We start from the raw sequence: 24,051 nt of genomic DNA, 5'->3' as shown, positions 1-24,051 counted from the left end.
ATATTACAGTCCTTGGTCTGTCAGACGTTTCCCTTCTTTGTCGTTGGCACAGCAACGTAAATGAATCAACCAAAGGAAATTGGTTTGCAATTTCAGCTAGATGCCTCTTGATTTTCGAAGGAGTTGGCACGAGGGGTGGTAAAAATTGTCCACTCCGTCGGTCAGGTTTCTGAACCGCATGGGCAAACCACTTCCTTCAACCGTAGCTCAGCTAAAAAAAAAAAAACCTTATTTGAAAATGCAACTTCCTAGATGAGTAGTATTTATGACTGTTTTCAATTTCAGCTCCTTATAGGGTGGGTAGGTGGGCGAAAAGTACGTAAGGCTGGTAAAATACCATCAAACTGCCTTCTGCTCTGAACCTCCACAGAAGAGAGATCTACAGACTCCGAATTTTGTTAGCTAAAACTCCCTTTCAAATTGATCTGAAGTTCAACTCAAGAAGACATGACCAGCTTATTTCTTGAGTTTGGGCTCCTTCTGTTATGCAGCATTTTCCAATATAGTGAAGGGCTTGGAAACGGTAAGTTAACTTGTCTTCCGTTGCAATTCTCACCTGAAATTATGTAAGGGAAAGCCAAATATTCTAGCAGTTCCATTTCCCACGGATGGATTTGTCTCTGAACGTGCCCGTGAATGAAATCAAAATTCTGAAGCAAAGAACGTAAGAAGATTTTTATTTATTTATTTTTTTGCATATGATTTAGTCGCAGTTGACAGGATGGGAGAGTGGTTGTATGTCTCAGGGGAAGGCAAATCAGGTGGCAGCTTAACACTATCCGTCTGCAAATGTTGCTTCTGCAAAACAGCGATCCTGGAATCATATTTAGTTTAGTTTAGTTTAGTTTAGTTTAGTTTAGTTTAGTTTAGTTTAGTTTAGTTTAGTTTAGTTTAGTTTAGTTTAGTTTAGTTTAGTTTAGTTTTAGTTTTATTAAATTTGTATACCGCCCTACTCCCGAAGGACTCAGGGCGGTGAACAGGCACAAGATAAAATACAGAAATACAAATTTGGTGGTCAAATTTGGTGGTCACCAAATTTCATTTTTTAAAAAAAATTTGATTTATATGCCGCCCTTCTCCGGAGACTCAGGGCGGCTTACAATGCGTTAAGCAATAGCCTTCATACTTTTGTATATTTATACAAAGTCAACTTATTGCCCCCACAAACTGGGTCCTCATTTCACCTACCTTAGAAAGGATGGAAGGCTGAGTCAACCTTGAGCCTTGGAGAGATTCGAACCAGCAGTAAATTGCAGGCAGCTGTGTTAATAACAGGGTGCGTAGACCACTGTACTATCAAGGCTCTTTGGTGGTCTAATTGTCCCTGAGGACATTTTTAGTTGGTAGGAAGATTATTAATAAATTTGTCCCATTCTTGGTAGAGAATTTACTGCTAAACTAACATTTCCAGCAGCATCAACCAGTTTGTTCCATGCTGAGGGGGTGCTGGGAATTGTAGTTCACGAATAACTGGTAGATCAGACTTAGCCTATTCCTGAAAATGAGAGGGACAGAGAGAGAAAAATGTAAGGGAAAGTTAGCCTCAAGGTAAATCCAACTTTGGTGACTGTACCCATGATATAAAAAAGATGTTGAGACTCTAGAAAGAGCAACAAAGATGATTAGGGGGCTGGAAGCTAAAACATATGAAGAACGGTTGCTGGAATTGCATTATGTCTGGTTTAACGAAGAGAAGGACTAGGGGTGACATGATAGCAGTCTTTCAGTATCTGAGGGGCTGCCACCAGGAAGAGAGGGGATGGGGAGTCAACCTATTTCCCAAAGCACCTGAAGGCAGGAGAAGAAGCAACGGATGGAAACTCATCAAGAAGAGAAGCAACATAGAAATAATGGGAAATTTTCTGAAAATTTACACCAGTCAAGTCTGTTGAATCGTTTGCTTTCAGAAGTTGTGGGTGCTCCATCACTGAAGGTTTTTAAGAACAAATTGGACAGTCATTTGCCTGAAATGGTATAGAATCTGCTGGTTGAGCAGGGGTCAGACTACAAGACCTCCAAGGTCCCTCCTCACTCTGTTGTTCTATTTCTGTTCTATCCAGGAACCTTTTCTCATCAATGTTAGGGAGTACATGCACTGCAATTTTCTTATTCCTAGATGCTTCTTCTTTTTTTCTTTCTTTTTTTTTTAAAAAAAATCCTATCCTTCCAAGAAACTTGGGAATTTCTGATGGTCTTTCATCCACAATTTCATAAATTTTGGCAGAACAAGGAGAAATGGGGAACTCAAGCAAACTCAAGTTGCCGAAGGAGGAAACCTGTATCTAGCAGCCACCTACAGACAAGAAAAGTCTGTAGAGTTTTATTAACCAGAAATATTGAAAAGAAAAAGGGAGTTAATTACAAAAGGAAAGACAAGAATTTACCTAGTTTTGTTTCTACCTGGAAATTGCTCCTGGGCTTTTTAAAAAAAAAACCTTTCTTTTTCGCTGCACCCTTCTTCTTTCCTCTTTAACTTTTCTGATTTTCCTTTCTAATTTGTATTTTATCTCCTAACGAACTTTAATTTTTTTTAAAAAAATAAAATAAAATCAGGAAGAACTCAAGGGAAGGTGGATTCTTAACTTCATTAAAAAGTCAGGAAACCTGTGATAGAAGTCTCACAAGGCATGTTTTTTCCATTTTTGTTCACAGCGATGATTTTGGGTAAAAGGAAAGGGGCTGAAAGTAAGACCCTGGTTGAAAGTAAAACTTGGCTGATATAACTGCAAGTTATTTTAAAATCTACATTCAACATCACTTTAGCTCTCTGGTGTGTGTAAATTGCCTTTTTGCCAAATTTGCCAAAATCCATGCATTTTAATTGTTGCAACATAAATTGTCAGTTTACATTATCAAATGCTTTCTGGGAATCCAAAAAGATTAATGCTAATTCATTTTCACTATGTATTTCATAGTACTCCAATGTATCCAAAATTATTCCAATATTGTTTCTAATTTGCCTCTTAGGTAAAAACCCATTATACAATTTTCTTTGTTATATATAAAATGTTCATATCCACAATGAGAGTGTATCTCTTTTAAATACAAATAATAACTCTTATACATACAATAGCTATCACTATTATTCTCAAAATCTATTCATCATATTCTTCACATATCCTTATTAAACCTTTTCCGTTATTTAATTAAGTGCTCTATTCAGTATTATCTATAATTAGTTAATAATATCAAGCATTATAAACATCATATAACCATCACATTTGTAACCATTATCATCCAAGTCTACTACTCATAATTCATTATATCAATATTCATTATTTAATTGCAGATTTACTTCATTTTTATTTACATATCCTCCTTGATTCTAAATGTCTAACTTCTGCTTCTATTTTCTAATTTTCTAGCCTTGCTGTATTGATGTGCAACCTTCTTTCCTTCTATAATGCTGTTAAATCCTAAGAATAGAATAAAATAGAATAGAATAGAATGGAATGGAATAGAATGGAATTAGAGAAGGAATGAAATGGAATGGAATGGAATGGAATTAGAGAAGGAATAGAGTTGAATGGAATGGAATGGAATGGAATGGAATGGAATGGAATGGAATGGAATGGAACGGAATGGAATGGAATGGAACAGAATGGAATGGAATTAGAGAAAGAATAGAATGGAATAGAATGGAATGGAATTAGAGAAGGAATAGAATTGAATAGGATATAATATAATATAATGGAATGGAATGGAATGGAATGGAATGGAATTAGAGAAGGAATAGAATTGAATAGGATAGAATGGAATGGAATGGAATAGAATGGAGTGGAGTGGAGTGGAGTGGAGTGGAGTGGAGTGGAATGGAATGGAATGGAATGGAATTAGAGAAGGAATAGAATAGAATAGAATAGAATAGAATAGAATAGAATAGAATAGAATAGAATAGAATAGAATTCTTTATTGGCCAAGTGTGATTGGACACACAAGGAATTTGTCTTCGGTGCATAAGCTCTCAGTGTACATAAAAGCTATAAGTGATAAATCATGATCATAGTCATCATAAAAATACATTCATCATAAATCATAAGATACAGCACTTAGTGATAGTCACAGGATACTAAATAAGCAATCAACATAAATCGCACTAGGAAACTAAATAAAACAATATAAATCGTGAAGCTACAAGCAACGAAGTTATAGTCATAAGTAGAAACGGAGGTAGGTAATAGGAAAGATGAGAAGAATTATATAATAATAAGGTAGAGGAGGTCCCCAACATTTTTAACACCAGGAACCAGTTTTGTAGAAGACATTTTTTCCCATGGACTGGAGGTGGAAGGAGAAACATGCAACCTAAATCCTTCACATACACCTGCCAACTCCTCTCCAGCTGTTTGGCCTTATTCCTAACAGGCCATGGCCTGGGACCAATGCAGGCCCAGGAGGTGGGAACCCCTGTCCTAAAGAATTAAATGAAGGAGCTTCTGCTTCCTTGGGTCTTTTCCATCCTGGAAGACTGGTGGAAGAATGCAATGGATCCCATCCAACTGGGACTTTCAGGCCGGCATGATCAAACAGCACCATATTCATTGTTTCTCTTTTTTTACAGATGTATGTCCTGAACCCAATATAAGTAAATTTGCAGAGTATTACATGGATCGGTATGTTGTGGGTACTTGGGCTCGATATTATTGCGATGAAGGCTACAAGAGACCAGCCGGAGTAAATAACATTATCCGATGCAAGAATGACTCTGGAGTCGTTCAATGGATGAGCAGTTCCCAACCAGTTTGCATAGGTAAGAGATGGGATTGCTGAGAAGCCTTTGAGAAGCCTGGGAAATAGAGTTAGTCCTTGACATATGACCACAAATGAACTTCAAATTTCCATTGCTAAGCAATGGCAATCACTTAATAAATTGCTATGTGAGTTTTTTGGAAAAAACGGGCCAAAAAAAGCCTCGAAAACAGGCTGAAAAAAGCCTTGAAAACGGGCTGAAAAAAGCCTCGAAAACGGGCTGAAAAAAGCCTCAAAAATGGGCTGAAAAAAAGCTCTGAAAATGGGCCGAAAAAAAGTCTGAAAAAGGCATGAAAATGGGGTGTACGGAGCCCAAAAAACGGGCTGCGGATGGGCGGGGCTTCGGCAATATTCTGCCTATAAGACGCACATACATTTTCACCCCCTTTTGGGAGACAAAAAAAGTGTGTCTTATAGTCTGAAAAATACGGTAAGTGAGTTAACCGCAGTTGTTAAATGAATCATGCAAACTGTGGGAAGGGATATCCATCTTTCTCGGGGGGAAAGACACTGGAAACATGGAGGTTGATTGGAAAGAAAGTTTAATGACGATCCAGTGTTTATGGTTCTGGGCAGCTGACCACATGGAGTTGAGAGTGGGAGTTTTTTTATACCTTCTCTTGGGCTGTGCACTTGAGCTTCCTGTTCCTGTGCAAGAACATGTATTCTATTGGCTGTTGTAGGGGCCATAGCTGGCTCTATAGGTTGTTTGAGCTACTTTTGGTTAAGGTTTGGAGGATGATGCAATGAGGGCTTGTGCTCTGAAAGAGTGTTGGGCAATTTCTATATTGTAGCTTAATGACTTTTTCCTGTGTTGGATCTTTGGTGATGGCTGCTTCTAATCCTACCGTTCCGCCTTGCTTTCAAAATATCTTGTCTTGAATGGATTGTCAAATCGGCATTTCTAAAAGCTGGCCTCAAGATCTGCTCTGACGATTAAGAAAGACTTGGAGGCTGCTTTCTGCCTCCAAGAGCATCTTTCTCCATTTCTCCTTTAGTGAAAAATAATAATCTGCCTTTTAAAAATATTCCTCAAAATATTTCATTCTTCTAGGAGGGTGGGTGCTGACTTTATATACAACATTAAGCTCTCATTCATCAAGCAGCTCCCGTGTTGCATTATTTCTCAGCTTGCCGTGGATCTAGGGGTGGGCTCAGTGGTGGGTTGCCACCGGTTCAGACCGGTTCTATAGAACCGGTAGTAAAACCGGTGGGAGGCTCCGCCCACTGACCCTGACGTCATCAGAAGTGATCTGCGCAAGCGCAGAAGCTTCTGCACATGTGCAGTAGGAAGGCACGTGCGCGAGCGAAGCGCACATGTACGCGCAATCCCATTGCAAACCGATAGTAAAGGTAAGTAGAACCCACCCCGGGTGGGCTTCAAAAATTTTAGCATGGGGTCCTCTGCCTGGTTGCTGGGTGGGCGTGGCATGGTGGCCTAGTCAGCCTCCTGCACCATGGTGTGAGGGGCGTTTTTGCCCTCCCCGAGCTTTGGAGGCTTTTCTCAAGCCTCCGGGAGGACGAAAACGGCCTCCCCAGGCTCTGGAGGCCCTCTGGAGGCCAGAAATGGGCCTGTTTCTGGCTTTCCTGAACTTTCGGTAGGCCCATTTCTTTCCCTCCCTGAGCCCCCACTCACGTCCTGTACTTAGCTGCATCCAAAACGGGCTGCGTAGGGACCCCTGGGAGTGGTGGGGCGGGGTAGGAGGGGCCAGCCAGGAGTGGGATTTGGGGGTTCTCCGAACTGCACCGAATCTCAGCTAGAGGTTCCCCTGAACCCTTGCAAACCGCCAGCAGCCCATCCTGCATGGATCTGAAAAAGATCTAAGCCAAAAAAAAAAAGTGACTATTTTGATAAGAATATTTACAAAACGGTAGCTTTTATCTGGCTCTTCTTCTTACGGATTCTCAAAAATCTGGGGGAGCTTGGCAAAGGAGATGCAACACACCGATATGTGGATAATGCTAACGTGGACCAACATAGGGGTGGAACAATTTTCTGCCTGTCCCCAGAACTCTGAACTTGCTTCAGTGAGACACCCCCCCCACCACTGTTCTTTATCAGAGGATCAGGTGAAGCTGATATCATCGTTGTAGGAAAAACATTGTGGTTAACTTATACTGTCTCCAGGAAGTACGTGTCTGCTTTTGCAGGGAGCTATGACTACTTCAACTGCGCAGTTTCTGTTAAAAAAATTTTTTTTATCTTATTTACGTATTAATACTGTAAGATACAAAAATACAAAAGAAAATAGTAGGAAAGATAGGGGAGGGGAAAGAGAAGGGGAAAGTGTGGGGAAAATGAAAGAAAGGGACAGTTTTTTTTCACCCATGCCCATCGCTCTTCTAAATAACTAATTCCCACAACACTGTGAAACTATTTAGTAAGGCTGTATTACCATTATTCTTCTCATTTTTCCTATTACCTATCTCCATTTCTGGAAAGGGACGCAGCAGCTCAGCGGTTCGAATCCCTAGCGCCGCATAATGGAGTGAGTTCCCGTGACTTGTCCCAGCTTCTGCCAACTTAGCAGTTCAAAAGCAAGTAAAAAATGCAAGTAGAAAAATAGGGACCACTTTGGTGGGAAGGTAACAATGTTCCGTGCGCCTTTGGGGTTTAGTCACGCCGGCCACATGACCACGGAGACGTCTTCGGACAGCGCTGGCTCTTCGGCTTTTTTTTAAAAAAAATTGATTTATATGCCGCCCTTCTCCGGAGACTCAGGGTGGCTTACAGTGCGCTAAGCAATAGCCTTCATCCTTTTTGTTTATTTATACAAAGTCAGCTTATTGCCCCCACAAACTGGGTCCTCAATTTACCTACCTTAGAAAGGATGGAAGGCTGAGTCAACCTTGAGCCTGGCGAGATTCGAACCTGCAGTAATTGCAGGCAGCTGTTCTTAATAACAGCGTGCTTTAGACCACTGTACTACCAAGGCTCTTGAAACAGAGATGAACACTGCCCCCTAGAGTCGGGGACAACTAGCACATATGTACGAGGGGAACCTTTACCTTTACCTTATCTCCATTTTTACTTATAAGTATAACTTTGCTGCTTGTGTCTTTACAATTTATATTGTTTTATTTAGTTTCCTAGTACAATTTATGTTTTGCTTATTTCGTATCCTATGGCTATCACTAAGTGCTGTATCTTATGATTTATGATGAATGTATTTTTATGATGACTGTGATGGTGATTTATCACATAGCTTTTATATACATGGAGAGCTTATGCACTAAAGACAAATTCCTTGAGTGTCCAGTCACACATGGCCAATAAAGAATTGTATTCTATTCTAAAAATTAAAAAAAAGGCATTGATTTCCGACTCCCTTTGGTGCAGTAGAAATAAATAAACTAATAAACTAATAACATCAAAAATCCACTGTTTACTTTTTCATAATAGTATAAACTAGCCACTTCTATAACAACAAACCTATCTAATCGGTAAAGCCCAAAATCAAACTTTCATTTTTTTTCCCCACCTCAAGCACAAAGTCCAGAAGTGGTTTCCAAATAGAAACCAAGGCAGTTGTGGTTTTTTTTTTTCCTTTTTATCAAAGCAGTCAATCTCTGCTAACTCTACCAACTTCTGCAGCCATTTGTCCATTGTGGGGATCGAAGTGTCCTTCCATTTTTGTGCATAAAGTAATCTTGCTGTCGTCAACCTATAGAGCAGTGGTGGTGAACCTTTTCGGCACCAAGTGCCCAAACAGGAACCCATGCCAGAACGCCAGAAACCCAAAAACCAGGTGGCTAGCACACACACACTGGTTTTTTGGCCGTTTTTCGGGCCATTTTCAGCTGTTTTCTGGGCCATTTCTCGGGCTGTTTTGAGGCTCTTTTTGGGCAGTTTAATCCTGTAAATTTTATCAATTCGGGTTGCCACATCTTCTGCTCTTTCTTTGATTATCTCAGCCATAGCTTCAGCACAAATGTCCTTTAGATTTTCCCGGCTATTTTCTTTCAACCCTCTCAATCTCAAAGCAAATTCCATAGATCTATATTGTAACATAACCAATTCATCATCCACCTTCTCTGTTTTAGTCATAATGTCTCCTACTTTATTTTCCAAGTTCAGATTGGCTTCATTAATTTCTTCTACTCTCTCCTCCAGCTGAACAAGGTTTTTTGCCAATCCTGAGACCGCTAGGAGAATGTCATCTCTTATTTCATTGCGCTTTTCTTCAACAACTTCTTTAATTGCATTTATCTCCTCCGCAAATTCTTTTAATTTCCCTTCCATAGTTACTGTTTGGTGGTTCATAGCTGCAGTTTGATTATTCATGGCTTCTTTTATAAATTCTTTTTGCCATTTTTTGAGGCGTTTTCAGACCATTTGGGGGGCTTTTTCAGGATGTTTTCCAGCCATTTTTAGGGCCATTTTCTGGCCGTTTTTGGCCTGTTTTCAGGCTGTTTCGGGAGCCATTTTCTGGCTGTTTTCCAAGCTGTTTTCCGGCCATTTTCCGGCCATTTTTCAAAAACCAGAAGTGCAGCTGGTGACGATGCGCATGCCCACAGAGAGGGCTCTGCGTGCCACCTCTGGCACGCGTGCCATAGGTTCGCCATCACAGCTATAGAGCATCAAAGTTCCAGGTTTTTGTCCAAATCTCCACAGTTTCACATGGCAATTAAGTCTACTGACTCCAGGCCCCTGTGTCATAATTGTTCTGCTACCCCATCCCCTGTGCCTTTAATTATAGTCTGATGCTCAAAGAGGAAAACCCAGATGTGTTTTAGGAAAACCTAGATGTGTTAAAAAGCCTTTAAAAACCTGGGGGTGTGCAGTTTGATCTTGAACATCCCACTGCTGGAAGGAAAATCCATCTGGTTCAGTTCCAAGCTGGGAGAAAGACACTGGAAATATGGAGGCTGATTGGAAAGATGGTTTATTGATGAAGCAGAACCACCAGCCACTGTTGTGGCTCCGTTACCTGAGCCTGTGTCATCGTCAGGAGAGGACTCAGAGAGTGAAGGAAAGGAGTTGGCAAGGCCTCCCTCTCCAGGACCCTCCTCTCTGGCAATGCCTTCGGTGTCCGCCCAAGGGCAAGAGATAGGGCCGGGACCAAGCACGTCCACGCAGCCACAGATGGACAGTGATGAGGGTAATGAGTCCTGGCTGGATCCACGCCAGCATCGCAGAGATAAGCGCGCGCAACAGAAGAAAAGGCATGCCCGAGATTAGGCTGAGTCACTGGACCACACCCCACAAGGTATAAAAGGAAGTGTGGTGGCCAGTCAAACCTTGTGACGAACAAAGCTGAAAGCTTCCATGCCATTCTGCATTGCCGGACTTTTGCTATAGACTTTGCTGGATTATCTTTGGACTTGATTGACTCTGTAATTATTGAGCTGTTTTCCTTTGATGTACCAGAAGTGGGGAGAAGTTATCTCTCCTCTTCGTAAGTAATAAACTCTTGGCAGGCAGCCACTAGGTTGTTGCCAAGTTCCGTTATCATAAGGAAAAGGATTTTGCCGACTGGTTTGGTCATTAACTCTTGAACGTCTGTTGGTGTGTGTGCGTGTGTGACGGGGATAGAACATCCACATGTGATTCTGGGCAGCTGACAAAACGGTAGAATGAGTGGATGGATCTTTATAGGTTTCTGTGACTTTGAAGTTTGGACTGTTCTGGGGTTGGTGCAATGAAGGGGCTTGTGTTCTGAAAGGGTGTTGGGCAGGGGAGGGCTGCTGGGGGTTCGCAGGGGTTCGGGAGAACCTCTAGCTAAGATTCTGTGCAGTTTGGAGCCAGCAAAGGAGTGCACCGACAACAGCACGAGCCAAGCGTTGGCAGGGGCCGGCTCCGGGTCGCCCCCTCCGCCGAACATGTGTGGTATTAAAGGTAAAGGTAAAGGTTCCCCTCGCACATATGTGCTAGTCGTTCCTGACTCTAAGGGACGATGCTCATCTCTGTTTCAAAGCCGAAGAGCCATCGCTGTCCGAAGACGTCTCCGTGGTCATGTGGCCGGCATGACTAAACACCAAAGGCGCACGGAATGCTGATCCCTTCCCACCAAAGGTGGTCCCTATTTTTCTACTTGCATTTTTTACCTGCTTTCGAACTGCTAGGTTGGCAGAAGCTGGGACAAGTCACGGGAGCTCACCCCGTTACGCAGCACTAGGGATTCGAACCGCTGAACTGCTGAACTTTTGATCATCTTAGGCACTGAGCCACCGCGTCCCTTTGTGTGGTATTATGGGATGCAAATATGTAACATGTTTGACTACAGATAACAGATTGCCTATGCAAAGGGGAAGTTATTTTTGCCGTGTCCATTCACCTTTTCTCTTTCATTTTCTTTGAAGTCTTAACTGTAAAAGGGAATGTAAGATGGGTTTCGACGAGTTCTCCCTTTCCATAGGGTGATCCTACTTTATCAGAGTACTCTAATAAAGTACTTTTCAATTTAACAGATTAACAGAGTTGGAAGGGACCTTGTAGTTTGACACCAGGGCTGTCAAACTCCCAGCCCACAGGCCAGATGTGTCACGTGCTGGCCACGCCCACATCCAGTTTAGCAAAGGGGGGAGAAAGTCCCAATACGTCATGTGACGCCGATGTGATGATGTGAGTTTGACACCCCTGTCCTACACCATTTCTGACATTTTCTTCTTGAAAGCTTTCAGTGATGAAGCTCCCACAACTGACGACACAAATGAACTTCCAACTCGGTTGCTTATTGGAAAAGGTAAACCAAAGAAGAATCTAGAGCCAGATTTAATTATCAGACGGCCATCTTGATTTTTTTTTTTAACACCCTATTCAGTGGTGGGTTTCAAAATTTTTTTACTACTGGTTCTGTGGGTGTGGCTTGGTAGGTGTGGCAGGGGAAGGATACTGTACAATCTCCATTCCCACCCCACTCCAGAGGAAGGTTACTACAAAATCCCCATTTCCTCCCGATCAGCTGGGACTCGGGAGGCAGAGAATAGATGAGGTCGGGCCAGTCAGAATTTTTACTACCGGTTCTCCGAACTACTCAAAATTTCCACTACCGGTTCTCCAGAACTGGTCAGAACCTGATGAAACCCACCTCTGACCCTATGTCCCTGCAGACCTCTCTCCCATCTCCTTCCAACTTCATCCAGATTCAGAAATTACAATCTAGGGAATCTGGTTGTATACCTCTAAGATTTTTGTTTTTCTTACTAGAATTTCTGCAAAATTGAGCCTATGTTGGTTGATTTTCTTTCAGGACAGTCTTCTACCGAAAAATGGAAGAATAGTTCCATCGGGCCCAAAATCAGCACCAGCACCCCAACAGCCGTAGAAGGTAACTCCAAGTATTTGTTTTTTTTGAAATACCACTTGCAATAATAGCAAATTAATTCTCTGTATCGACCCATCAGAGGCCAAATGAAAACCAATGAACCCCATCCATGCAACAAAGTTTGAGAACAGCAAATAAGGATTTGGGGAGGGGGGAATCTTTAAAGGAGTGTGCACTATATAACAAAAATCAGTGTATAAATATTTTAAATAAATAAATATTTGTAACAGGTCATGGTTGTCCTAAAGGTGTTTTTTTTGGGAGGCAATTGGATTTTCTTGGGTGTTTTTTTTTTCTTTTGAAGACGTTTCGCTTCTCATCCAAGAAGCTTCTTCGGCTCTGGCAGGATAGTGGGGAATGGAAGGATTTATATTCTGAGAAATAAAGCCTCCTGAAAAAGCACCTTTGGGACAACCATGACCTGGATGACTGAGAATCTCTACAGACTTTTAGCTATACAATTTGGGATAGACACCCTTTGAATGGGGTGGGAGTAGGAATGGATTTCCAGAGGGAAAAAAATTGCAGATTACAGGAACCAGTTGCACTACTCAGGTGACCGTGAGGATATAGATAAACCTCCAAGGGCTTCAAGGACCCTCTAAAACAGTGGTGGAATCAAAAATTTTTTTACTACCAGTTCTGTGGGCGTGGCTTGGTGGGCGTGTTGTGGCTTGGTGGGCGTGGCTGGGGAAGGATAACTGCAAAATCTCCATTCCCATCCAATCCAGGGGAAGGATACTGCTAAATCCCCATTCCCCCCCTACTCCTGGGGGAAAGATATTGCAAAATCTCCATTCCCACCCCACTCGGGGGCTAGCCAGAGGTGTTATTTGCCGGTTCTCTGAACTACTCAAAATTTCTGCTACCAGTTCTCCAGAACCTGCTGGATTTCACCCCTGCTCTAAAAGAATGCAAATGACTCCTTGCAGCTGTCTGCAAGGAGTATAGATTAAATTATGATTTTATTGTACTTGTTTCTTAACTTGTGTTCGCTGCCCTGAGTCCTTTGGGAGAATGGCGGCATATAAATACATGTAATAAATAAAATAAATAAATAAATAAATCCTTCCATTCCCCACTATACTGTCAGAGTTGAAGAAGCTTCTTAGATGAGAAGCAAAACATCTTCAAAGAAAAATAAAATCAAGAAAGTCCAGTTGCCTCCTGAAAAAAAGCACCTTTGGGAGTCAAGATAGATAGCCACATCTAGAATCTCCAAGATACAGTCGATTAAGTTAGAAGGTTATAACTTTAGCCTGGCAAGATTCTGTCTATTGGGTGTAAGGGGAAAAAAAAAAGAACTGATCTCAGTTGAATTTCACCGTGTGATCTCTGGCCTTAGACCTGACGTTTGTGGTTCAATGAATTGTTGGAAACACAGCAATTATCTTAGCGTGTTGCATGAATAAGGCCATTGCACTGGGCTGTAATGGGGTTGATGGATAGTGAATGCAACAAGAACATTTTGTTAAGTGTGAATTAGCGTGTTATGTGAAGCCACAACAATTTGGATGGATTCTGCCCGGTCTCTACAAATTCAACCAGCATATGTCCCTAATTAAAGGTTGTCCCTGACCTGTTAATTATAATATTACTCAACTGAGTAATATTATTACATCACCAACTTCTCTAAGGACCGTGAATCAGTAAATCAATTTATCCTGCTCTGACTGTCATGTTTAGTCACCGGCTAAATTCTGATGAATTTAGGGTTGTTGATTTTTGGGGAGGAGGTTCTCTCATTTTCTCTTTGCCCCCACTAGGATTTTGTGGCATTCCTGTCCCATTGAAGCATGCCACTGTTAAGGTGACGAAGTATAAAGTGGGACAAAAACTAACATTTAAATGCTTGAATGAATCTCAAGCATGGGCTCCCATCAGTGGTATTACTACGTGTGAGAACTCTAACGGAGTTGCCGTCTGGTCCAGCTTAAATCCACAATGCACCGAAGAGGTCTCCTTTAATTCGGGGGAGCAGTTTCTCAATCCAGGTAAGAGGGCTGTGCAAGACATTTGCTGTGTCCTTTAATCCTGAAGTTTGAAAAAGACAGTTTGCAGGCAGTGTGGGGCTGGGAAGCAGCAACATCTGTGGCACAGTTGGCGTTGAGTCGGTAGCACCGATTACTTTGGGTATCAACTTCATTTGCAACTTCATACGGAGGCTTCTGCCTGATAAAGTAGGTTGTCATGGAAGGTACCACCAGACCTCAGGTCTGCTTAACTAAAACTGTATTTTGATGTATCATTAATACTGATGAAGCGTAGCGAAGGTAGGAGGTAGCGAAATTGGAATGAAGGCATCTATCTATCTATCTATCTATCTATCTATCTATCTATCTATTATCTATCTATCATCTATATCTATCTATATCAATCTCTCTGTCATCTCTCTATCATCTATCTCTATCATCTATCTCTATCTTTATCTATCTATCTCTATTATCTATTTATCTATCATCTATCTATCTATCTCTATCATCTATCTATCTCTATCTCTATCAGCTATAACTATCTATCTTTCTATCTATCTATCATCTATCTATCTATATCTTTATCTATCTATCTATATCTATCTATCATCTATCTATATCTATCATCTATCTATCTATCTGTATCTATATCTATCTATCATCTATCTATCTATCTATCTATCTATCTATCTATCTGTATCTATATCTATCTATTATCTATCTATCTATCTGTATCTATATCTATCATCTATCTATCTATCTATATTATCTATCTATCTATCTGTATCTATCTGTATCTATCATCTATCTATCTATCTATCTGTCTGTCTGTCTGTCTGTCTGTCTGTATCTATATCAATCTATCATCTATCTATCTATCTATCTATCTATCTATCTATCTATCTATCTATCATCTATCTATCTCACCTCTTATTTTCCCCAAAACAATCTGCTTGTGAGGTGGATTGGGCTGAGAGAGAGGGACTGCCCCAAAGTCACCCAGATGGTTTTCATGCTTAAGGTGAGACTAGAACTCACATCTCCTGGTTTCTAGCCTTGTGTCTTCATCCCTAGACCATGTTTTTATTTATTTTATTTTATTTATTTTAATTAGATTTATATGCCGCCCTATCTCTATAGGTCTCAGGGCGGCTCACAACAATTAAGATATACAATCTCAATCCAAGTAAGAAACATGTTAAAATACATATTAAACGTATATTAAAATACATTAAAAATCAAAACCCCATCAGTCCAGGCTGGGCAATTTAAACAGCCATGTTTTTAGTTCACGGCGGAAAGTGCGAAGGTCAGGGGCCAACCGGAGCCCCCAGGGGAGTTGATTCCAAAGGGTGGGTGTACCCACAGAGAAAGGTCTACCTCTGGGTGTCGCCAGCCGACATTGTCTAGCCGACGGCACCCTGAGTAGGCCCCCCCTGTGAGAACGCACCAGACGATGGGGAGCTGTTGCTGGTTGCAGATGGTCCAACAGATATCCTGGGCCTAAGCCATGTAGGGCTTTATAGGTCATCACCAGCACCTTGAATCTCACCCGGAGGGCAACCGGCAGCCAATGCAAGTCGCGCAGGAGAGGTGTAACATGGGAGTATCGGGACCCACCCATCACAACCCGCGCGGCCGCATTCTGCACCAGCTGAAGCCTCCCAGTGGTCTTCAAGGGCAGCCCCAAGTAGAGAGCATTGCAGTAGTCAATACTTATTTATTTTTATTTATTTTATTTATTTTTATATGCCGCCCTTCTCTGGAGACTCAGGGCAGCTTACAATGCGTTAAGCAATAGCCTTCATACTTTTGTATATTTTATACAAAGTCAGCTTATTGCCCCCACAAACCGGGTCCTCATTTTACCCACCTTAGAAAGGATGGAAGGCTGAGTCGACCTTGAGCCTGGTGAGAATTGAACTCGCAGTAATTGCAGGCAGCTGGATGTTAAATGCTGCCTTAGTAGGAGGCATTAGCCTCCTACGCCACTCAGGCTCCTTACGGGGAGTTTACTCCCATATAGTGATATTGAGGAAGTGGGATATGACTGTTTCATTTAGTTACCATGAAATTTATGGCTTTCTTTTTTCCTCCCCTCCTCTCTTAGCTATTTTATTTATTATGGCTGCAGGGACTATGGTCTTCATTTTATAAAGGTTCCTTGCCAGCAGAAGGGCTCCAGGTAACTTTCAATGGTATGTGAGATGTAAAAAAAATAAAATAAAAAAATCTATGCCTTCTCACAAATTTCTCCTAAGACTCCTAACAGGTAGGAGGTCCCTGGGAATTCCCTTTTCTTTGGCGTGAACTCATGGAATGCTTAGAAACATTTTGCGTGATTAGTGTTCCATTGTGTACAAACGGAACACAAAGATTAACACACTGCAGAGCTTCAGATTCCAGAAGGTGCATGTGGGATCCTAGTTTTTATGTTTTGTAAAAGCCACTGTGGCGTTTCCCCGCCCAGCACGTGGGGAGCCCCTTTGGCAGTGCAAATGTAGATCAAAGCGCTGCACAAATCACAATCCATGACACGTTAAGAACAATTAATCAGCGGGACAACTTGCCTCCAGAAGTTGTGGGTGTTTCCTTCAATTTATTTATTTATTGTTTATTTATTTATTTATTGGTTCGATTTATATGCTGCCCTTTTCCGGAGACTCAGGGTGGCTTACAATGCGTTAAGCAATAGCCTTCATACTTTTGTATATACCTGCTTAGTAGGGCTTTCGGCCCCCCCTAAGCGGTGTTCTTTTTTATACAAAGTCAGCTTATTGCCCCCACAATCCGGGTCCTCATTTTACCTACCTCGGAAGGATGGAAGGCTGAGTCAACCTGGAGCCTGGTGAGATTTGAACTTGCAGTAATTGCAGGCAGCTGGTGTTACTTAACAGTGCTTTAGCCTGCTGCGCCACCAAGGCTCTTTTTAAAAATATGGAACGCTTCATGAATTTGCGTGTCATCCAAATGGGTGGGTTTTTTTCCTGGAAACTGCAATCATACGATCGCAAGGGGACAATCACTGTAACTTCAAAAAATGGGTCATAAGTAGCTCTCAGGAGGTCTGTTGTAACTTTGAGCAGTCATTAAGCGACTAGTTGTAAGTCAAGCATGACCGATTAGCACAAACTATTGCCCTGAAGGCAGGCAATTTTAAATCCTGTATTTTTTTTATGTTTCTGCAGGCACAAGAAAGCTTCCTGGGAAGATACTTATCCTGTATAATTCTGTAATTCAGTTCTAGAGAAGGAGAACAGGAACAGAAATGGAACATCCAGAGCTCTGGTGTCACATGATATACATAGGACCTGAAATGATTGAGGTCACAGAACATGCTTAACTGTTTTTTGTTTTTTTGTTTTTTGGATTTATATGCCGCCCTTCTCTGGAGATTCAGAGCGGCTTACAATACGCTAAGCAATAGCCTTCATACTTTTGTATATTTATACAAAGTCAGCTTATTGCCCCCACAAACCGGGTCCTCATTTCACCTACCTTAGAAAGGATGGAAGGCTGAGTCAACCTTGAGCCTGGTGAGAATTGAACTCGCAGTAATTGCAGGCAGCTGGAAGCTAAATACTACTTTTAACAGTAGCATTAGTCTGCTGTGCCACTCAGGCTCCTCTGTTACTGGTTAACCCACTTTCTCAGTTTACACAATACATTAAGCTACAAATTAACGAAACAGGCTGAGTTTGTATGATAAACCACCCAAAAAAAAAAAAACACCTAACCAAGTTTAAAACTAATTAGGCTTAGCTTGTTCTAAGAACGAAGCCACCGGAACTTTAACTGAGCTGGTTGAATGTGTTATAGAAACCCTGCCAATGGGTTTCCAAATCATTCCTGAAAACCATGTTTGCTACCCACTCTTGAAAGTAAACCAGCTTTGCAGCGCCTTTTCAGGAACGGCCCCCAAATACCTCACTTCCTGTAGAGGATCTCTTGCTTGCTTTATAGCTGGCTCTGGGACATCAGAAGGACTTTTCTGTAAGAGTTTCCAATGGCTCAGATTCTTCATCAACCTCTTTTGTTATTTTTCCTTTTTTTAGAATAGAATAGAATAGAATAGAATAGAATAGAATAGAATAGAATAGAATAGAATAGAATAGAATAGAATAACAGAGTTGGAAGGGACCTTGGAGGTCTTCTAGTCCAACCCCCTGCCCAGGCAGGAAACCCTACACCACTTCAGACAAATGGTTATCCAACATCTTCTTAAAAATTTCCAGTGTTGGAGCATTCACAACTTCTGCAGGCAAGTTGTTCCACTTATTAATTGTTCTAATGGTCAGGAAATTTCTCCTTAGTTCTAAATAGCTTCTCTCCTTGATTAGTTTCCACCCGTTGCTTCTTGTTCTGCCCTCAGGTGCTTTGGAGGATAGTTTGACTCCCTCTTCTTTGTGGCAACCCCTGAGATATTGGAAGACTGCTATCATGTCTCCCCTGGTCCTTCTCTTCATTAAACTAGACATACCCAGTTCCTGCAACCGTCCTTCATATGTTTTAGCCTCCAGTCCCCTAATCCTCTTTGTTGCTCTTCTCTGCGCTCTTTCTAGAGTCTCCACATCTTTTTTACATCGTGGCGACCAAAACTGAATGCAATATTCCAAGTGTGGCCTTACCAAGGCATTATAAAGTGGTATTAACACTTCACGTGATCTTGATTCTACTATGACTGTCTTTATTTTACTATGACTGTCTTTATTATTGCTTTATAGAGGCATGGTTTTGTTATGATGTTATGTAGCTTTTGTTTATTTGTATGACCAATCAATGTTATTGATAGACTGACTGGCTGTTTAAAGAAAAGGTTGGAGTCTCTATCTTCTTTTTGGTGAGACTCAAGGGACGTGTAACCAACGTTGAAGCTATGGAACTATAAGGATGGAGACTATTGCAAAAAGTAACCATTGTGGTGGAACGTAGCCTGAATTCCCAGAAGGGAGGGGCTGCATTCCAGAGGACCAAGAGACGGCGAAGTTTAGATAGCTTAATTGGGAGGAAGAGAATTAAGACGGCTCCTCCTTAGTAATTCTCAGAATATATCATGATTGATACAAATAGTTGCTTTAGTTTGGTAACTATAGTTTAGTTTAGCTTTACTTTGGATTTCTCTCTGTAGGTGAGGAATAATAAAAGAAGCTACTTAGAAGTAACTCCGTGTGTCTTTCTTGATTCTTCATGTCAAATATTAACTTTATATTAAAATGGCATAGTTACAGTTACAGTTCTGAGGCATCTTTGTAAAAGAATTGTTCCTTTCCTAACTGACAAACATAGTAGAAAATACTTCATTCAGGGTCTGAGGACTCAAAGACCTCTTCTCTGCTTTCTAGAACAGTCCTCTTACCATAAGATATGTTGCCCAAGCCCCAAACATGACTCCTTATCTTTGACTGTCACCTGTTGTCACATAAACTTCATTTATTTATTGGCTATGGATGGAATAAAAATAATATTGTGAAGAAGATTCAGGGAGGAAAACTTTACCAAGGCATGTTTGAGTTGTGGTTAATTCAAACCAGAGTTGCAAAACTGGAGACAATCATTTGATGGCAGCAAAGAGTTTGATTTTTTTCATACTTCTTCACTGCCACCTACTGGCCACTCAAGTATTTCCAGCCAACTCCGGAATCCTACAAACTTCCTAATTTGTCAATATGATTAAGGAAATGCCACTTCACTGCAAACCAAGGGTGAAATTCGAAATTTGTCCCCACTGGTTCTGTGGGCATGGCTTAGTGGGTATGGCAGGGGAAGGATATTGCAAAATCTCAATTCCCACCCCATTCTGGGGCCAGCCAGAGGTGGTATTTGCCGGTTCTCTGAACTACTCAAAATTTCCGCTACCAGTTCTCCAGAACCTGTTAGAACCTGCTGGATTTCACCCCTGCTGCAAACCCGAGACAATTTGTGGATACTGTATATATCTTTGACATGCTACAGTCTGGCAAAAAATATCATTTATGGTCATGATATTCTCTGGAATGCAGAATCGGTTTTTCTAAACTGAATCTATTTTTACTTCAGTATAATTATGTATGTATAGTTTTGGAATAAGCATTACCAACTGATTTGCAAACACTGATGGAAAGGTAGATTATAATATACGGATGGATGGATGGATGGACGAGTTTTGTAGATCACTAATGTCAAGTATGGGAAATGAGGAGTCCAGGCAGTTCAAATGAATGTAAAAGTTTATGGCACGCTTAAGCTCTGTACAAGAATCTGAACTACTAACAGTCAAAGCAAATTGGTGGTTGAAAAGAGACAAAGGAATTCAAGGTGGGCTGGGCTTAAATCTCTTGTGTGTGCCAAGAGATTTGAGACCGATGATGCATTTGACCCCTCCTTCAGGCTCAGCTTGGTCACCTCCTACCTCTAACCATTAAATAGAAATAATTATTGAAATGTATTTACTACTCTCTCTGTATTCATTTGGAACAGTCCTTTTAGGTCACATTCTGCAGGGTATTTAAATTAACTTGGGCTCAGAGGGTTGGAAATATTTATGATTGACTGAGGGGCAGAAGGCTCTACATTGTCCCAGAGGAAAAACTGGGTGATTGGGTCCCTCCCAAATATTTGACCATGAAAAGATAGAAGGAGATCTTTGAGAGTTACGGCCAGTATGTTTCCACCTGAGGCCCTTTTCCTACAACAGGTTGGCAGCTAAAGGTAAGGAAAGACAGATGTCCTTTACGTCTGTTTTATGATGACCCTTAATTTTATGATATGTTGGGAAGTATTATTCCCACCAGGTCCTTTCATATACAGTACAGGTAGCTCTTCAACTTATGACTGTAATAGAGCTGCCCATTACAGTCGTAAGTTGCGACACTCGTAAAATGGGTCACGCACCTGACCATCCTGATTTTACAACCTTTTTATGGCAGTTATTAAGCGAACAGTATAGTCATTAAGCATTTATTAAGAGCTCACTTAATGACTATAACAAGCAGTTTTTAAGCGCTTGTAATTGTTCGTTATGGGTAAAGTTTTGTCCAAAACTGGAAATGCAGGTAGTCCTCAACTTACAGCCAGTGGTGGGATTCAGCCAGTTCTCTCCGGATCGGGGGAACTTACAACCATTGCAGCATCTTCATGGTCATGTGATCAAAATTCGGATGCTTGGCTGCCGGCGTGTATTTATGATGGTTGCCCTGTCCTTCTGACAAGCAAAGCCCGTGGGGGAAGACAGATTTTTTTAATGACCAATTGATTCACTTAATAATGCAGTGATTCACTTAACAACTGTGGCAAGAGAGGTTGTAAAATGGGGCAAAACTCACTTAACGGTTGTCTTGCTTAGCAATGGGAATTTTTTGTGATCGTAAATTGAGGACTACCTACAAATGCCAGGTTTGGGCTAAAATGTCATAAACAGTGATCATGGGACCATGGGACACCGCATGCTGGTTTCCAAGTGACTGATATGTGGTCATGGGGTGTGGGCCCTAGTCATCAGAACTTCAGAACCAAGTTGTTCAGAACCTTGGACAGGTCCATCGTAACTTTAAACAGTTGCTAAGTGACCAGTCATAAGTGGGGAACTACCCCTATATGCTGGGTAGTTATCTTCTTATCCAACACACACAAACTCTACAGTGGATAAATTACAGATGCTCATCAATTCTACCTTGGTTGGGGAGAGAGCAGTGGTGAGTTCCTCCCGGTTCGGCCCGGTTCGGCCAAGCCGGTAGTGGTGACAATATGACGTCACCGAACCGGTTCTCTCTCTTCGGGAGCTGGGCCCTCCCACCCGCCCCCGTGTTATTCCTACCTTTTATTTCTTTGTTTGTAGCCCAGCTGAAGGGTGTGGCAGAGTGGATTGCCGCACCTCAGCTGGGCAGATTTGTAACGCCCTTGCGCGGAGCACAAGTTCGGCACGCATGCGAGCGAAGCGAAGTGCGTGCACGAAGAGAACCTGTAGTAAAGCCGGTTAGAACCCACCACTGGGAGAGAGGGAGGGAGGGGGTATCCACAGTCTGCAAATGGAATTTGAGGAAGGAAGATCATCCCATCCATTCTTTGTAAGGGGGTCTCCTCCCTCTCATTCTCCCTCCCTGTTCTCTATTCTGTCTCTCCCTTACATTCTTTTTCTGCTGTTCTTCCTCTTCTTCTTTGAGTAAACCTTAAAAAGGTGCTTGTGAGTTTAATTAATTGGTACGGTGCTGCCACCTTCTGACTTCAATTTAATGCCAACAGATGTCCTGGAAACTGCTGAGTAGCCATTTTTTTTTTATCTGCACTGTATCTTCTAAGGTCAAATCAGGATTTCTAATTGCAGGTTGATGGACATCCACATGGAAACGGCTAACAAGAATGAGGCATTTTAGGCTCAGTGAAATCTTGCAGAAGTTTTTGCATTTTGCACAGAGAGAGAGAGAGAGAGAGAGAGAGACTCGGAGTTCTACAACATCTATATGAGTGGTTCTTGTTGGCCATAAACTGGATGAGAGCACCCAAATTTATCCAATCCCAGACAAACTCCCTGTCACCTTAGGATAAAATAGAGGGTAGGAATCAGTGGTGAAATCCTCCGCGGATTGCCACCGCTTCGCTGCTGGGAACAGCTGTGCCGCGCAATTTAGATTCACTAGAAAGCAGGATTTCCGGTAGCATTTCCGGTAGCATTTCACCACTGGTAGGAGTTCAGTTTGCTTTGGATGGATTTATCACCTCAAGAGAGGGACAAGTGAATCGCAGTGGGCCTTGTCTTGCTTTACGCTTGAACCTTCTCAATTTAGAAGTCCTCGAAGCGAGGCGAAATTCACTTGTTCCTCTCTTGAGTTATCCCACGCTGAATTGTCCTGCGGCGAGTTGGCCATGGGGAGTTGGCTGTGGCAAGTCAGCTGTGGTGATGCCAGGGCAAGTGGGCCGGGGCGAGTCAGCCGCAATGCGTTATCCCAATGTGTTGGTTATCACCTTTAAAGCGCTCCATGGCATAGGGCCTAGCTATCTTCGAGACCGCCTGCTGCTACCGATGACCTCCCATCGACCCGTGCGCTCCCACAGAGAGGGCCTCCTCGGGGTGCCATCGGCCAAACAATGTAGGCTGGTGACCCCCAGGGGGAAGGCCTTCTCTGTGGGGGCACCTACCCTCTGGAACCAGCTGCCCCCAGAGATAAGGAGAATTCAAGACCTCGGTGCCTTCCGCCGTGCCCTTAAAACTTTCTTTTTTCAGCAAGCCAGGCTGGTTTAAGAAGAAATTTTTGAATGTTTTAATTGGTTTGTGATTTTTAATTTTTGGGCCAAATTTATATATATTTTAATTGTTTTTTAATATTTGTATTTCATGTTCTTAATTCTGGCTGTACACCGCCCTCAGTCCTCAGGGAGAAGGGCAGTATATAAATTGGAAATAAATAAATAAATAAATAAATCCCATTCCGAATGTGAGAGGATGCTCCAGAGGCTAGATGTCAGGTTCCGGAATGGCTCTTTGAAATAAGACTCCAGGTAACTTGGTTCCTAGTTGTAGGGATCTTTATCAGGCCCTCCGGCACGTTACAACAATCACCAACTTTCCAAGTGAGATATTGTCAGCGCTTTCGCGCAATGCTCCCCACCACCGTTTTAAAGGCTCCCGTGCTCTACTTGTGACTCCACCCATTGGCCCCATCCCCATCTTGCATTTCTTGTACAGTTAACCCACATCTGAACAAGCAAGCCAACCTACACCAAACCTAGCCTGCTTTAACTCCGCTTTTCCTCTCGGCTCATCAGACCAGCCGAGGCTCGGCTTGGCTTGGCTCTGCTCAGGCAAGGCCCCGAACTTCAGCTGCTTCTGGGGCCTGCCTCTCAGCTATGCAGCGGCAGCGCAGGCTTTGGTGGCGATCATAGCGGCAGCTGATGCCTAGACTGGGCGACCGGACATACTTCTGGGTGTCGCCAGGTCAGCTCCTCAGTCCTGCCTGAATGACAGCCCCAAGCCACGAGGCGAGATCTCCTGGGATCTCCTGGTGGTCTCCTATCCATGTTCTTCTTACCACAGACCTGTTTTGTTTCTGACCTCAGACAAGTTCCTTCAGCACTGCTGAGGCATTTTG

The 24,051-nt window shown here is 42.2% G+C and overlaps 1 protein-coding gene across 1 annotated transcript; it reads left to right on the top strand.

The window, feature by feature from the left end:
• Positions 1–19,152, top strand: IL2RA (interleukin 2 receptor subunit alpha). Its single transcript, XM_087873194.1, has 7 exons — positions 1–523; positions 4,562–4,750; positions 11,367–11,435; positions 11,943–12,020; positions 13,784–14,011; positions 16,101–16,188; positions 17,179–19,152. The coding sequence occupies exons 1-6, from the start codon at positions 448–450 to the stop codon at positions 16,145–16,147; spliced, it is 687 nt and encodes a 228-aa protein (XP_087729320.1). The 5' UTR covers positions 1–447; the 3' UTR covers positions 16,148–16,188; positions 17,179–19,152.
• Positions 19,153–24,051: the final 4,899 nt, after the last annotated feature.

This window comes from Pantherophis guttatus, chromosome 7 (genome assembly GCF_059756535.1).
Source record: "Pantherophis guttatus breed Tessera chromosome 7, ASM5975653v1, whole genome shotgun sequence".
NCBI lineage: Eukaryota > Metazoa > Chordata > Lepidosauria > Squamata > Colubridae > Pantherophis > Pantherophis guttatus.
The sequence above is the reverse complement of the archived record's forward strand: the minus strand, read 5'-3'. Positions and strand labels throughout refer to the sequence as shown.

Coding starts and splice junctions, on each gene's coding strand:
- IL2RA (XM_087873194.1), top strand. CDS start 448: ATGACCAGCTTATTTCTTGAGTTTGGGCTCCTTCTGTTATGCAGCATT. Junction 11,436..11,942: donor TCGGTTGCTTATTGGAAAAG/GTAAACCAAAGA, acceptor ATTTTCTTTCAG/GACAGTCTTCTACCGAAAAA. Junction 14,012..16,100: donor GGAGCAGTTTCTCAATCCAG/GTAAGAGGGCTG, acceptor CTCCTCTCTTAG/CTATTTTATTTATTATGGCT.